The sequence below is a fragment of the Dromiciops gliroides genome, chromosome 2, assembly GCF_019393635.1.
Source record: "Dromiciops gliroides isolate mDroGli1 chromosome 2, mDroGli1.pri, whole genome shotgun sequence".
NCBI lineage: Eukaryota > Metazoa > Chordata > Mammalia > Microbiotheria > Microbiotheriidae > Dromiciops > Dromiciops gliroides.
Genome location: NC_057862.1, coordinates 201028862 through 201041640, shown reverse-complemented (window position 1 = coordinate 201041640; position 12779 = coordinate 201028862). Strand labels below are relative to the sequence as shown.

Genomic DNA, 12779 nt, shown 5'->3' with positions numbered 1-12779 from the left:
TAAACTAAGGGGGTTCCTATCAATTGGGGACATAGCTGAACAAATCATGGTCTAAGAACACAATATGATACACGGGACATTTTTAGCAAAATCTCAGAAAACTTGTATGAACTGATAGAGTCAAGTGAACAGATCCAAGAGAAAAATTTATACTAGAACATCAATGTTATTAAAAACAAACAACACTGGAACACTTAACTCTCATCAATTCAATAACCAACCATGATTCCAGAGTAACAATAATAAATCATGGTAACCCACCTCCTGACCAAGAGGTTATACATATTTAGGGAACTGAGTAAAAAAAAACATTTTTAGATACTGTCAATGTGGGAATTAGTTTTGCTTGTCAGTGCATTACTTGCTACAAGGGTTCTATTTTTCATGGCTATTTCTAGGAGATGAAGGAAAAAAGAAAGAAATACTTCTTGATTGAAAGAACTGAAATGTTACTTAAAAAAAAAATCAATAAATAATTAAGATTAGGATTTTTTTTAAAAAGTTAACCACATGCAAAAAAGTTAATATTCAACATATGATACTGTGTTGTTATTAAGTAATTGAAGGGGGAAATGTGGGTATGAGATGAGTCTCAAAAAGGAACAAGGACTGAAACTTTTAGAGGAAAAATTTGTGGGGAAAGAAAATAATGAAGAATTTTCCCATGAAGGAGTGTTCATGAAGAAACACAATTTTATGATCTAAAATGCCCTATCAAAATATAAATCTTTCGGCTTGACTTTATAATACAATTAAGTTTGTTTTCATTGAAAATTAACTTGTACAGACATAACCTCTCTCCCTAACAACTATTTGGTAAATATTTATTTTATAAGCTACAATAATATGTATTTCATACACAAATTCTCATTAAAATAGCAATTGTGGGGTTGGAATGTTATTAGTAATTATAATGTTAGAGATTCAAAACCCTAATTCTCTATATGCCTCAAGCCAGTAGAATCTTGTCACTCCTTATAACGCCAATCAAGCTGCAAAGTTGCAGCAGGTACACCTTGACTACTGCTAAATACAGGACAAATCAATGTGCTTTTGCCCTTTCCTTGGCACTAAAATTCATTTCAAGAATAACTTAACCAGGAGAAAACTGCTCTCAGTCATAGGGAATGCTTGCCAAAACATAAAACCAAGAAAGTTCATATTTTGGCTTTTAAAAATGATCAGTTTACATGCATAATAGTTGATTACTGTTTTAAGGTACGTGAGCATGAAAAAATGGAAAATTCAGTTCCTATTATTTTTATTTGGTGAGTCTCTACTGAAAAGGATCCATGTGCTTTAGTCATTTCTGATAGTTCTGATCGGTATTATATTAGATCAAATGAAAAATTACCACCAAGAGCTACTCATAGTCAAAAGCAGCAATTGCTTAAAGAAATGTGGATATTAACTTCAGCAGCAACACTCTAATATAATACTGAGATAAATTTAGATAATACTGAACTTAAGTAAATAAATATTATGGTTAAATAATCAATGGAAAACTTACTCCATTAATTTAAATCTTATGGAGATCTTGTGGAGATCTCACAAAGAAAAGGAATGGCAGGAGAAAGGAAAAGTCAACTATACAGATCACTCATGTTCTTGAGAAATGGGAAGCTTTTAAAATACTTTTTCAATGGGGTTTATAGTACCAAAAACATTAATACTGCTTGATCTCAGTGAACCCAGAAAAACAAGAAATTCACAGTATAATTTAAAAAAAAAGACAAATAAAAATATCACAGCTGCTAAGCTAAAGAAAGGGAGAAAGACATATTCATAACAAAGTAACATGAAAATTTCAGGTACTTTTACTTAAACCATCATGGTAATTACATTTTTTTTAATCACCCATATGCAGAGATAATTTGGGATCTTTAAGTTTCTCACAATCGCTAAAGCGGTCGTTCAATTCTTTGTAAAATCAAACATGGTTGCTATTATAGTCATTAGAATTAACTGTCACAATCCTGAAAAAAAATTACCTATTCAATCTCTAAAATGTTATTGAAAAGGAGAGAAAAAAATACAAATTTCCAAGTTTTGACAAAAAATACCAACACGGAATTTTTAAAAAACCTCCTAATTCTCAAATTCGCAGGTACCTACTGACCATTATGTAGTTCTCCAGTAACAGTGCCTTCTCCTTGTGGGCTGCCATCCTGATCCCTCCATTTCCAATCAATTCCTCGGATTACCCGGGCTCCAGGAACCATGTACTTCAAAACTTGGGAGCGTACCAGACGCCGTTGCCTTCTTAAATTAGCCTCTGCTTCTTTAGCTGCTTTTCCTATAAAATGACAATTCCAACACTGTCACAAACAACTCACATTTGAAAACAGTTAATTTTCTTTTTTTAATGTTGTATTTTATTTTTCCTCAATTACATGTAAAAACAAGTTTTAACATCCATTTAAAATACTTTCCCTTCCTCCCTTCCTTCCCTCCTCCCCCCTTTGAGAAGGCAAGCAATTTGATAGAGGTTATACATGTACAGGCATGCAAAACATTTCCACATTTAGTAATATTTTCTACATAGACCAAAAAAAAAAAAAGAAACCAAGCAAAACCCACAATAAAAATAAAGTAAAAAAAAATTATGCTTCTTCAATCTATATTCAGACACTATCAGTTCTTTCTCTGGGGATGGATAGCATTTTTCCTCCTTAGTCCTTGAGAGTTCTCATGGATCACTGTATTGCTGAGAATAGCTAAGTCATTCACAGCTAATCATCTCACAATATTGAAAATAGTTAATTTTCTATCAACATTAGAAAAAATTGCTACATATCATTTCTTTACCTAGCTGATCTTCACATACTCCATTCACAGTGCCATAAAGTTCAAATCCAGATAAGGAGAGGTAGTGTGTTTGGCCACTAGCATTCTTTCCCATTTGTTTGATTCTCACATGCCTCCACCCTTGTTTCTCATCTTTTGGTGGATCAAGAGGCCATGTTGCTGTTGACCTTTTTAAAAGTTAAGAAAAATGTTTTTAAATTAATAGTGAGAACTTTAAAATCAATTTAAAGATGTTACTATTTAATTAATATACTGTAAACTCTCATCAAAAATGGGATTAATAAAAGTTAAAAGGGCAGAATCACTCAGTACACTGAATTCTTAGCTTTGTGTAGAACTTAAATATTTGACAACACCCCCAAGAAACCAATATATAATAATTCTTACAAAAATGTTAACCCAGAAAAAATTAAATTCCCCAAGATAACAGATTTGATATGCAAAATACAAATAGGAGATATTTTATATGAATGTATTTAAACTAACTTCAAAGCTGTGCTTAGAACAGTGACTGGCATAATAATAAATGCTTAAAAAATCTTTGTGATTGATGAGTGCTCCATGTCTGTAAATGCCCAATTTTCTAATATACATTTTGAGAGTACATATTACATTAATAAATTCTAAATTCTAAACAGTTGCTTTTACAAAATAGATTTTCCTAAAAATTTCAGAACAGGAATCCTAAAATACCACATTACAAAGAAACAAAGTTTCCCAACTTGTAAAGACATCTCTCAACTAACCCTGGTTCATTCAGACTACAATCATCAACATGTGTATATAAAGTAGTCCAGTTCTGTCCATCTTTGGATACTTGGAAAACCCAGTTTCTAAGTGCAGATCTTCCATAACCACGAGCATGGCGTAATGTATATGCTGATGGAATTACCCACAGACCAAGATCTATGGCAAACCAAGCATTCTTATCGTCATTGCTATGGCAATTAAGTGCTGAACTATCCCGGCTGAGAATGTCTTCTAAGCGGCCATATGGCAGATTTCTTCCTTCTGATGATGTTACTACCACCAATCCATAAGCTGCTGGATTTACCCATTCATATGCAGTTCTAAATAGATATAAAATAAAAACATTAGGAAAATATTGATTCCTTTTATTTTTTACAATGAGGAAGGGGAAAATCTTTGAGTTAAAAAGGAAATGCTATAAGTAGCAATATCCACAATTAAGTATTTTTCAATCTCATGAAACAATTTTTATATGTTCTCATCATCTTTGGATATGATCAGTTAATAAATGCATTCAAATATATTTAAAACAACTGTTAAAACCTGGGTGATTCCATCATGATGACTTCACTTAACTTCTTCCCACTGACAGACAGTATTGGTCCCATAAAAGGTTACTGATGAAAGATAAAATCTCACCTCATCTAACCCTTCACTTTACAAAACTTACCTCACTTTTTATACTGTTTGAGAAATGATATTTGTGTTTGAGGAAAAAATGAGCCTAAAGAGATCAAGGTATCACAAATGGGATCTTTACACCCGACCACCCCAGAAAAACAAACAAACAACAAAGAGGGCTTTAACTACTACTGCCCTATATAAGCTGTCTACAGAGACTTTGGGGAAATGGTTTTTGCATGCAACTCAAGTTTCCTCAATGAAAATATATGAGAAGGGAAAAACATTTTTTGAAGAAAATTTACTATATCTGCATGGTCACAAAAAATGAATGTGGTCAACAATGTAAAGTATGACATCTGATTTAGCAGAGCAAAAAGTAGTCCTAAAGATCCTTTTCAGACTATCTGCTTTTTTCCTCATATATCCTAATTACACAAGACAGATAGATAGGAGTCAAACTGAGTAAAAATTTATTAAGCACCATACAATAAAGTTACATGAAATAAACTGCATCAGGCACTGGAGATACAAACACAAAAACAAGATAGTCCCTAAACTAAAAGAGCTTATGATCCACTATAATTTATTCCATAGGTAATAGGGAGCAAGATTATTTTGGCAGCTTTGCAGAGGGGTGAGGCTGGAGACACTGGGAATTTTGGGTAACGGCATCATTTATGGTAACAATATCATTTGTGATTTTTTCCATTCTCCAGAATGATTCCCTTATTTGAGGTCTTCAAATGTGATTTTAAATTGGCCAAGTCCCTGAGTGCCTATTAAAACTGTTATCCCATTAGCCCACCTAGCATAAACCGTTTTATGTCTTGAATCAGGTCCCTCCTTTCCAAATTTAAATTAATCGCTATAATTTACATAGTTCATCTGGTACAGGTGTGATGAAGTCTAAATGTGGCAGATTAATGATTGTTGCCAATGAGGATGGAAAGGCTATGATGTCTAGGACAGGTATTACAAGTATACAATGAACTAGGGCCATAAGTGAGTCAAGAAGGGGAACTCTTACTGGACTGCATTTGGAAAAGTACACCTGTTTTCAATAAGAAGTGATAGCAGATAATAAATCATTTTCTCTCTTTATGATTCCAATTTTAATTTACAGACACCCTGGAATAATTTGATAACTATATTTCACAACAAACTCTCTGCAGGCTAATTTTCCCCTCAAATGCATTTTTCAAACAATGCTGCTTATAAAGGTGTGAATACATACAGTAGAAAAACAAGATGAAGGTCCCTCATTCATGAAACCAAGAACAAGGTGAAATGATCTTCCAGAAGGAATCTTTTATGATATTAAAAAAGCAGACAATATCAAAGCAGATGTGAAGGTGTGAGAATGTGAACCAGGTGGTCTTTTTACACTCTCTTGCTGACCTCATCCCAGGGCTTTAAATTATCATCTCTATAGGCATGACTCCCAGTACACTATATTCAGCCCAAGAACTAAGTATCATTTGGACATTTCAAACTGTATGTCCCAAACACATCCTAAATTTAACACATCTAAAACAGTGAACTAATTATCTTTTTCCACAAACCTTCTCCCTTCCAAACTTCTTAATTTCTGTCAAAAGTACCACTTCCTTCCCAGTCTTTCAAGTATATAACTTTGGCGTTATCCTCAACTCCCCACTCTCCATCATCCCACGTATCTAATCAGCTGCCAAATATTACAACATCTACCTTCATGACATCTTTTAAATCCAAGTTGTTCTCTCTACTTACAAAGCTTCCACCTTAGTTCAATCTCTTGCTTAGATGAGGGGTTGACAAAGCTTGAAGCAAAGTGAGGTTTTTAGTTTTGTTTGTTTATTTGTTTTGCAGGGCAATGAGGGTTAAGTAACTTTCCCAGTGTCAAGTGTCTGAGGTTGGATATGAACTCAAGTCCTCCTGAATCCAAGGTCAGTACTTTATCCACTGCACCACATAGCTCCCCCTACATTTTCTAATACAACAAAACTTTATTTTAAGATACAATAAAATTTTATTTCAGCAGATAGATGGTGCAGGGGATTGAGTCCTGGGCCTAAAGTCAGGAAGACTCATCTTCCTAAATTCAAATCTGGTCTCACACGTACTAGCTGAGTTACTATGGGCAAGTCACTTCTGTTTGCCTCAGTTTCTTCATCTGTAAAATGATCTAGAGAAGGAAACGTAAAAATACTACGAAAACCACAAATGGGGTCATGAAGAGTTGGAAACAACTGAAAAAATGACTGAACTCCCTCCACCCCGAAAAAAAAGATAAAATACGAGGAATTCTGGGCAAGATGACTGATTGAATAGAGGCAGAAAACCTGGATCGCCAAACTCTAACAAAATCTTTAAAATATCACAAAATAGGGGACAGCTAGGTAGCACAGTGGATAAAGCACTGGCCCTGGAATCAGGAGGACCTGAGTTCAAATGTGACCTCAGACACTTGACACTTACTAGCTGTGTGACCCTGGGCAAGTCACTTAACCTTCATTGCCCTGCAAAAAAAACCCAACCCCACAAAATATTAAGATTAACAAAGTCATTTGACAGAAAAAAATTCCAATGTTCTGAATGAGTATGTATGATGCACAACTCTCAGTGAAAATGTAGACTCTCAGAGTCCTTCTCTTCCTTTTAGACACATCTCAAGCACCATATTCTTCCTGATGCTTTTCTTTATACCCCTTCCCCAAGTGCTAGAACTGTACTGTACTGTATAAATTTGTACTGTACAAATTTACATATGCTTGTCTCTTGCAACAGAGAAAAAACTTGCTAGTGGAATTGTTTCATTTTTTTGTACCTATGTATTTAACACCCAGCACAGTGCCTGGAAGACAGGTACTTAATAAATACTTACTGAATGACAGGCAAACACTAAATACTTTTTTGACTACTTATGTACAAGTTAGTATACTAAAGATAGAGAAGAGCCGCATGATCATAATAGCGAAGAGGCCTGTCATGAAAGAAAACACATGGACAGGTTGGGCTTTAAAACAGTACTACAGTTTCCTCTAGGACAGAGCACCTACAGAGAAACTGTGGAAAAATATGGACAAGAACCACAATAGGGTAATAGGCACTGAGTGGTTATGATATACATAAATGCTGGTAGGAGTAAACATACACAACTATGAAATAACGGAGCTTTCAAAATAAGATTACTATTAGCATGTGTCAAAAGAAAGTTCACTTACTTAGCATTTGTCCCAATCCAGTAAATAATTCCATTTTCATCAAAATCATGCTGGTGCCGGAATACAAAATTTTGTCCTTCTCGTAGTTTCCGGACAAAAACAAAAGATGACCTATCAAAATCATACCACTGCTTTGCTACCTAAAAACAAAGAATATAGACCATATCAACCCAAATAATTCCACTATCCTCAAGTAGACAGAAATAATAAATAAATAAAGCTCACCATTTTCAAGAGATACTGCTCCAAAGATTCAACTGTTGCTAGGGGTTCCATTTTCAACATTCTTCCAGTTCGGTCTATTAATGACGTTTCCCCAGATGCACGTTCCAAACGAAATCGTAATCTTCTTGTCAATATCTTTTTTTAAGTACAAGAAAATAGTTTATAAAATGCCTTGCTAGTCTAGAATTGTGAAATATAACTATGATCACTTTAATGGAGATGGTTTTTTAAAACCATGTCAGGGCAAAAATGAATCATTTTTATTAATTCTTAGAACAAGCTGAATAAAGAATTAGCAAGGACCATCAAGAAGAGCACAATTCACTTATAACCTATTAATTGCTCCAAATTGTCACTCAATTTCAATAGGATAATACTGTAATAAAATAATTTAACTTCACAATGGAAACATTACATACTGGCTTGTTTTTCATCATTCCAAGCATTTTTCAATTAGCAGTTGTATGTTAGTTTTCCATATAGTTCTCAAACAGAAACATAAAATACAAGGTTAACAACTGATTACAGACTTAGCTTCAGAACTCTCTTCAATAAAGTTGACCAATAAATACTGGGTATACATTTACAGGTCATATCATATTTGTACATCAGCTATAGTATGTATGCGTGCTATGTAGCTGATTATGTTTCTGTGTATTTTTGTCTTCATTTTTAAGACTGTGTTTCTAAAATGAAAGGACTCTCTTGGTTCTGTATCTATCTTAATTTTTTTTTTTTTTTTAGTGAGGCAATTGGGGTTAAGTGACTTGTCCAGGGTCACACAGCTAGTAAGTGTTAAGTGTCTGAGGTTGGATTTGAACTCAGGTACTCCTGACTCCAGGGCTGATGCTCTATCCACTGCGCCACCTAGCTGCCCCCCCCTTTTTTTTTAGTGAGGCAATTGGGGTTAAGTGACTTGCCCAGGGGTTCTGTATCTATCTTATGACATGAAGGGTAGTAATAACTTATCTGCAGTTAACTCTACAAATTATATTGTGCTGCTAGGGCAGCAAACTTTTTTGTTTCAGAAGCTATCCTTTATGCATTTTGATAACCTCTTCAATTCCTATACCAGAGATCTGGCCTAAAAAGCAATGGCCCGGTACTATGTCATACTACTATTCTAGATTACTGATCTCACATAAAGCCTGGCCAAAACACTGAGAAGGAAAGTGAGGAGCTGAGTCCTAAACAAACCTTAAGAAAAAAGCTTGTTTTCATTCCCACCTCTGAGTCTATACAAGGAAATTATATACTTTTGGTTTAATATAATAATGAATAAGTACAAATTCTTCTTCCATGTCTAGGTTCCAAACTCTGCTTCAGTAAAAGTACTAGGCTCCCTAGTGATAAAAACAAAATTCTATTCATAAGTCAAATGTCTGGAGTTAGGCATTAATGCAGCTGTAGCAATTGTTAATACTCTTTTTCCTAGACAAACCCTCTCCCCAAACCCCTCCTTTGCTAAGCAGTTTAGCCATATCATCGACTCACAATGTGGAAATCCTGTTCTATTGTAAGCAAACCTACTATATTCTTTACTTAAGGATTCCTTTCACCTATTCACCTTTATTAAAACCTAACTCTCCAATTTGGAACTATGCTCAAAGGGCTATAAAACTGTGCATACCCTTTGATCCAGCAATACCACTGCTGGGTTTATATCCTAAAGTCATCCCCCACAAGAGAAAAAGACTTATTTGTACAAAAATATTTATAACAGCTCTTTTTGTGGTGACTAAGAACTGGAAATCACAGGAATGCCCAACAATTGGGGAGTGGCTAAACTAGCTGTGGTATATGATGTGATGGAATATTGCTATGATGGAATATTACTAGAATATTATAAGAAATGACAAACAGAATGATTTCAGAAAAGCCTGGAAGGACTTACATGAACTGATGTATACTGAAGTGAGCAGAACCAGGAGAACACTGGGCACAGACAGCAATATTGTGTTTTGTTTTTTGGGTTTTTTTGGTGAGGCAATTGGGGTCAAGTAACTTGCCCAGGGTTACACAGCTAATAAGTGTTAAGTGTCTGAGGCCAGATTTGAACTCAGGTCCTCCTGAATCCAGGGCCGGTGCTCTATCCACTGTGCCACCTAGCAGCCCCTGAGACAGCAATATTGTTTGATGAAGAACTGTATCAACAACCTTGTGTGTTGATCAACTGTGATAGACTTGACTCTTCTCTGCAATACAATGGTCTAAGACATTCCAAAGGACTCATGATGGAAAATGCTCTCCAAATCCAGAAAAAAAGAACTGTAGAAACTAGATGCAGATTGATCCATACTATTTCTACTTTTTTTGTTTTCTTTTTTTGAGGTTTTTCCCTTTTGCTCTGATTCTTCTTTCACAGCACGACTAATACAGAAATATGTTTAATGTGATTGTACATTAATGTGATTGTACATGTATAACCTATATCAGATTGCTTGCTGTCTTGGGGAGGGGGAAGGGAGGGAGAAAAATTTGGAACTAGGCATCTTATAAAAACAAATGTTGAAAACGATCTCTACATGTAACCAGAAAATAATAAAATACTTTTATATTAAAAAATACTTTTTTTAAAAGCCTATGGGCACGGGGCAGCTAGGTGGCACAGTGGACAGAGTACTGGCCCTGGATTCAGGAGGATGTGAGTTCAAATCCAGCCAAAGACACTTGACACTAGCTGTGTGACCCTGGGCAAGTCACTTAACCCTCATTGCTCGGGGGCGGGGGAGGGGGGGAAGCCTATAATGAGCTAAGACTCATGAAAAATATTAAAAATGCAGCTATATGACAAAAGGTGTTTGGTTATTTTTCATGTTTGGATTCAAGAGAGGAAAAAAAAGAAGGCTCAATACTAGTGGATATTAGTTTAATGATGATATGTAACAAAAAATAAATACTTCAACCCATATTCTGAGCCTTCAGCCTTCTCTAGTAAGGAAAATAACTTCAAACTGCAAAGGTTGTAAAAATTACACTGGAATGGAAATTTAAGCCTAATATAGGTGGTAAAATAAGAATACACCTAGACTCAACTCAAACGAACTCTCAGCACAGACAAATTATACCCTAATGTGGTGAAAGAATCTACATATGTGATCCCTGAGCAACAACTAGTAATCTCTGCAATATCATAGAAAACAGGAGAGGGGAAAGTAGGAAGTGAAAAATTATTCTTATTTCAAAAAAAAAAAAAGAAATAAAGAAAAAGATATATAAGTGCTGAAAGAAGAACAATAACCCACAAAATTAGAGAGATTATTAAATAGCTTCTGGGCACTTAGGAATAGGAATGAGTTCAATAAGACTACTCTAACTACTAAATACTAAACTAACCTAATTATTCCCTATAATATAACTAATATAACTTATCAGGAGAATGTCACAGACATTGTAACCTAGATTTTAGAAAACCTTCTAAATTCTGTCATAAAACCCAAAAAGCAATGGTTAATTGCTTGGTACCAACCTATACAGTCATGTCCAGTACAATTCCACAGAATTCAGAATGGCCCTGTCCTACTCAACATTTTTATAAATGAAATATGAAAAGATTTCAATAAAGTTTATGAAATCTGTAAATGACACAAAGAGGGATAATCTAATGTGATAGAATGCAGAATCAATAATCAGAATTATCTTAAATAATCTAATAAGCTGGATAAAAATCAGTGAGGTGACAGGGAAAATGTAGAATCATAAGGCTTTCATATACCTAAAACATGTATATGTCTACCTGTAGGTATATATACCTTTTTTAAAGTATCATACATTTTAAAATATACACAGAAAAAGGGGGCAGCTAGGTGGTGCAGTGGATAAAGCACCAGTCCTGGATTCAGGAGGACCTGAGTTCAAATGCAGCCTCAGACACTTGACACTTACTAGCTGTGTGACCCTGGGCAAGTCATTTAACCCTCATTGCCCAGCCACAAAAAACAACAACAAAGGATCTTGGTAGCTATGTGACCCTGGGCAAGTCACTTAATCCCCATTGACCCGCCAAAAAAAAAAAAAAAAAGATTTTTGAGGAGAAAAAAATTATCTCTAAACCTAAGACAATAAATCTAAATCCTTGTATCTTTTTCTTAGAGTGAAAAAACATTCCTTTGTAAACTTGAGGAAATAAAAGTTGAAAGTACTAATACTTATAGCAATTTACAAATAGGATTTGAGCCTGAAATAATTTAGTCTTTAACAGTTTACTAAAACCATGTTGTGAATCAAATGTAAGAAAGAACAAACCTTTTAACAAAAGTATAGACAGTTTAGCTAAAAAACATTCAACATTTTTAATGGCTCATCTGCTCTAAGGTTACCTGGAGATTATATGTAGATCCTGGGGTATCATACAAATGGAGAGGTAGACGTTCAATAGATTCTAGCACTGCTATTAACTTGCGAATTAATGCAACTGCTGGACGACTATGAAGATAAGAGTAATTGTTAAAAGAGGAGATGATTTTCAAAATACTGTTTGAAGAAATTATAAAAACCACAATTATATTACCAGATTTGTCTAATAGCTGTTATCCAATTGGATAAATAATAAAAACTATGAGCTAATTTATCAAGGAAAGATTAAAACCCAAATATTCTGGTTTATTATTTATCTAGTAAACAAAGACCTCACATTCATGTTGCTTTCTCTATGTGGTGAAACCCTATTTTTGGCAAGCTTCTGAGGAAGCAGAGGCATCTAAGTGTTTTTCAGAAGTAGGGCATAAATTCTCAAACTCTAGTCAAAAGTTTTTTCTACTATACCAGGAGATTTCTTTTTTTTTTTTTACAAACTCACAGAACAAAGTACCTAAATTAAGTGTTATTAAATCATTCATTGAGGGCAAGCAATATACCCAGAAGTGCTTAAGAAGCTGTATTATTCTATGTAAGCAATTAAAGAAAAAAGTGGCTTTTACCTTTCATCATCTTCATTTTCACTGAAGGCTGTCTTGAAAACATTGATCCTCTCTACTAGCTGACTACAATCTTGTTTCACCTCTAAATCCATGCTCTAAAAGAAAAAAAATTTTATTATATAATAAAATATAAACACTTTTTCCTCATTGGGAAAGTGATCATATTCATATTTGCATAAAGTGTATTTACTATACAAATTATTTTTCCATTATCTAAAAGTCCTTTATGAAATTCCTTAGAAGGCAATTC

The 12779-nt window shown here is 34.4% G+C and overlaps 1 protein-coding gene across 1 annotated transcript in view; it reads right to left on the bottom strand.

The window, feature by feature from the left end:
• The window catches only part of HECTD1 (HECT domain E3 ubiquitin protein ligase 1), a 107124-nt gene that overhangs the window by 30136 nt on the left and 64209 nt on the right, over window positions 1-12779 (bottom strand). Inside the window, exons 18-24 of the mRNA XM_043988410.1 lie at window positions 12530-12624; window positions 11930-12035; window positions 7611-7745; window positions 7386-7525; window positions 3555-3878; window positions 2809-2975; window positions 2120-2296 (exon numbers count right to left, since the gene is read on the bottom strand). Coding sequence (XP_043844345.1) covers window positions 2120-2296; window positions 2809-2975; window positions 3555-3878; window positions 7386-7525; window positions 7611-7745; window positions 11930-12035; window positions 12530-12624 — 1144 coding nt within the window. The remainder of the gene's footprint in view (window positions 1-2119; window positions 2297-2808; window positions 2976-3554; window positions 3879-7385; window positions 7526-7610; window positions 7746-11929; window positions 12036-12529; window positions 12625-12779) is intronic.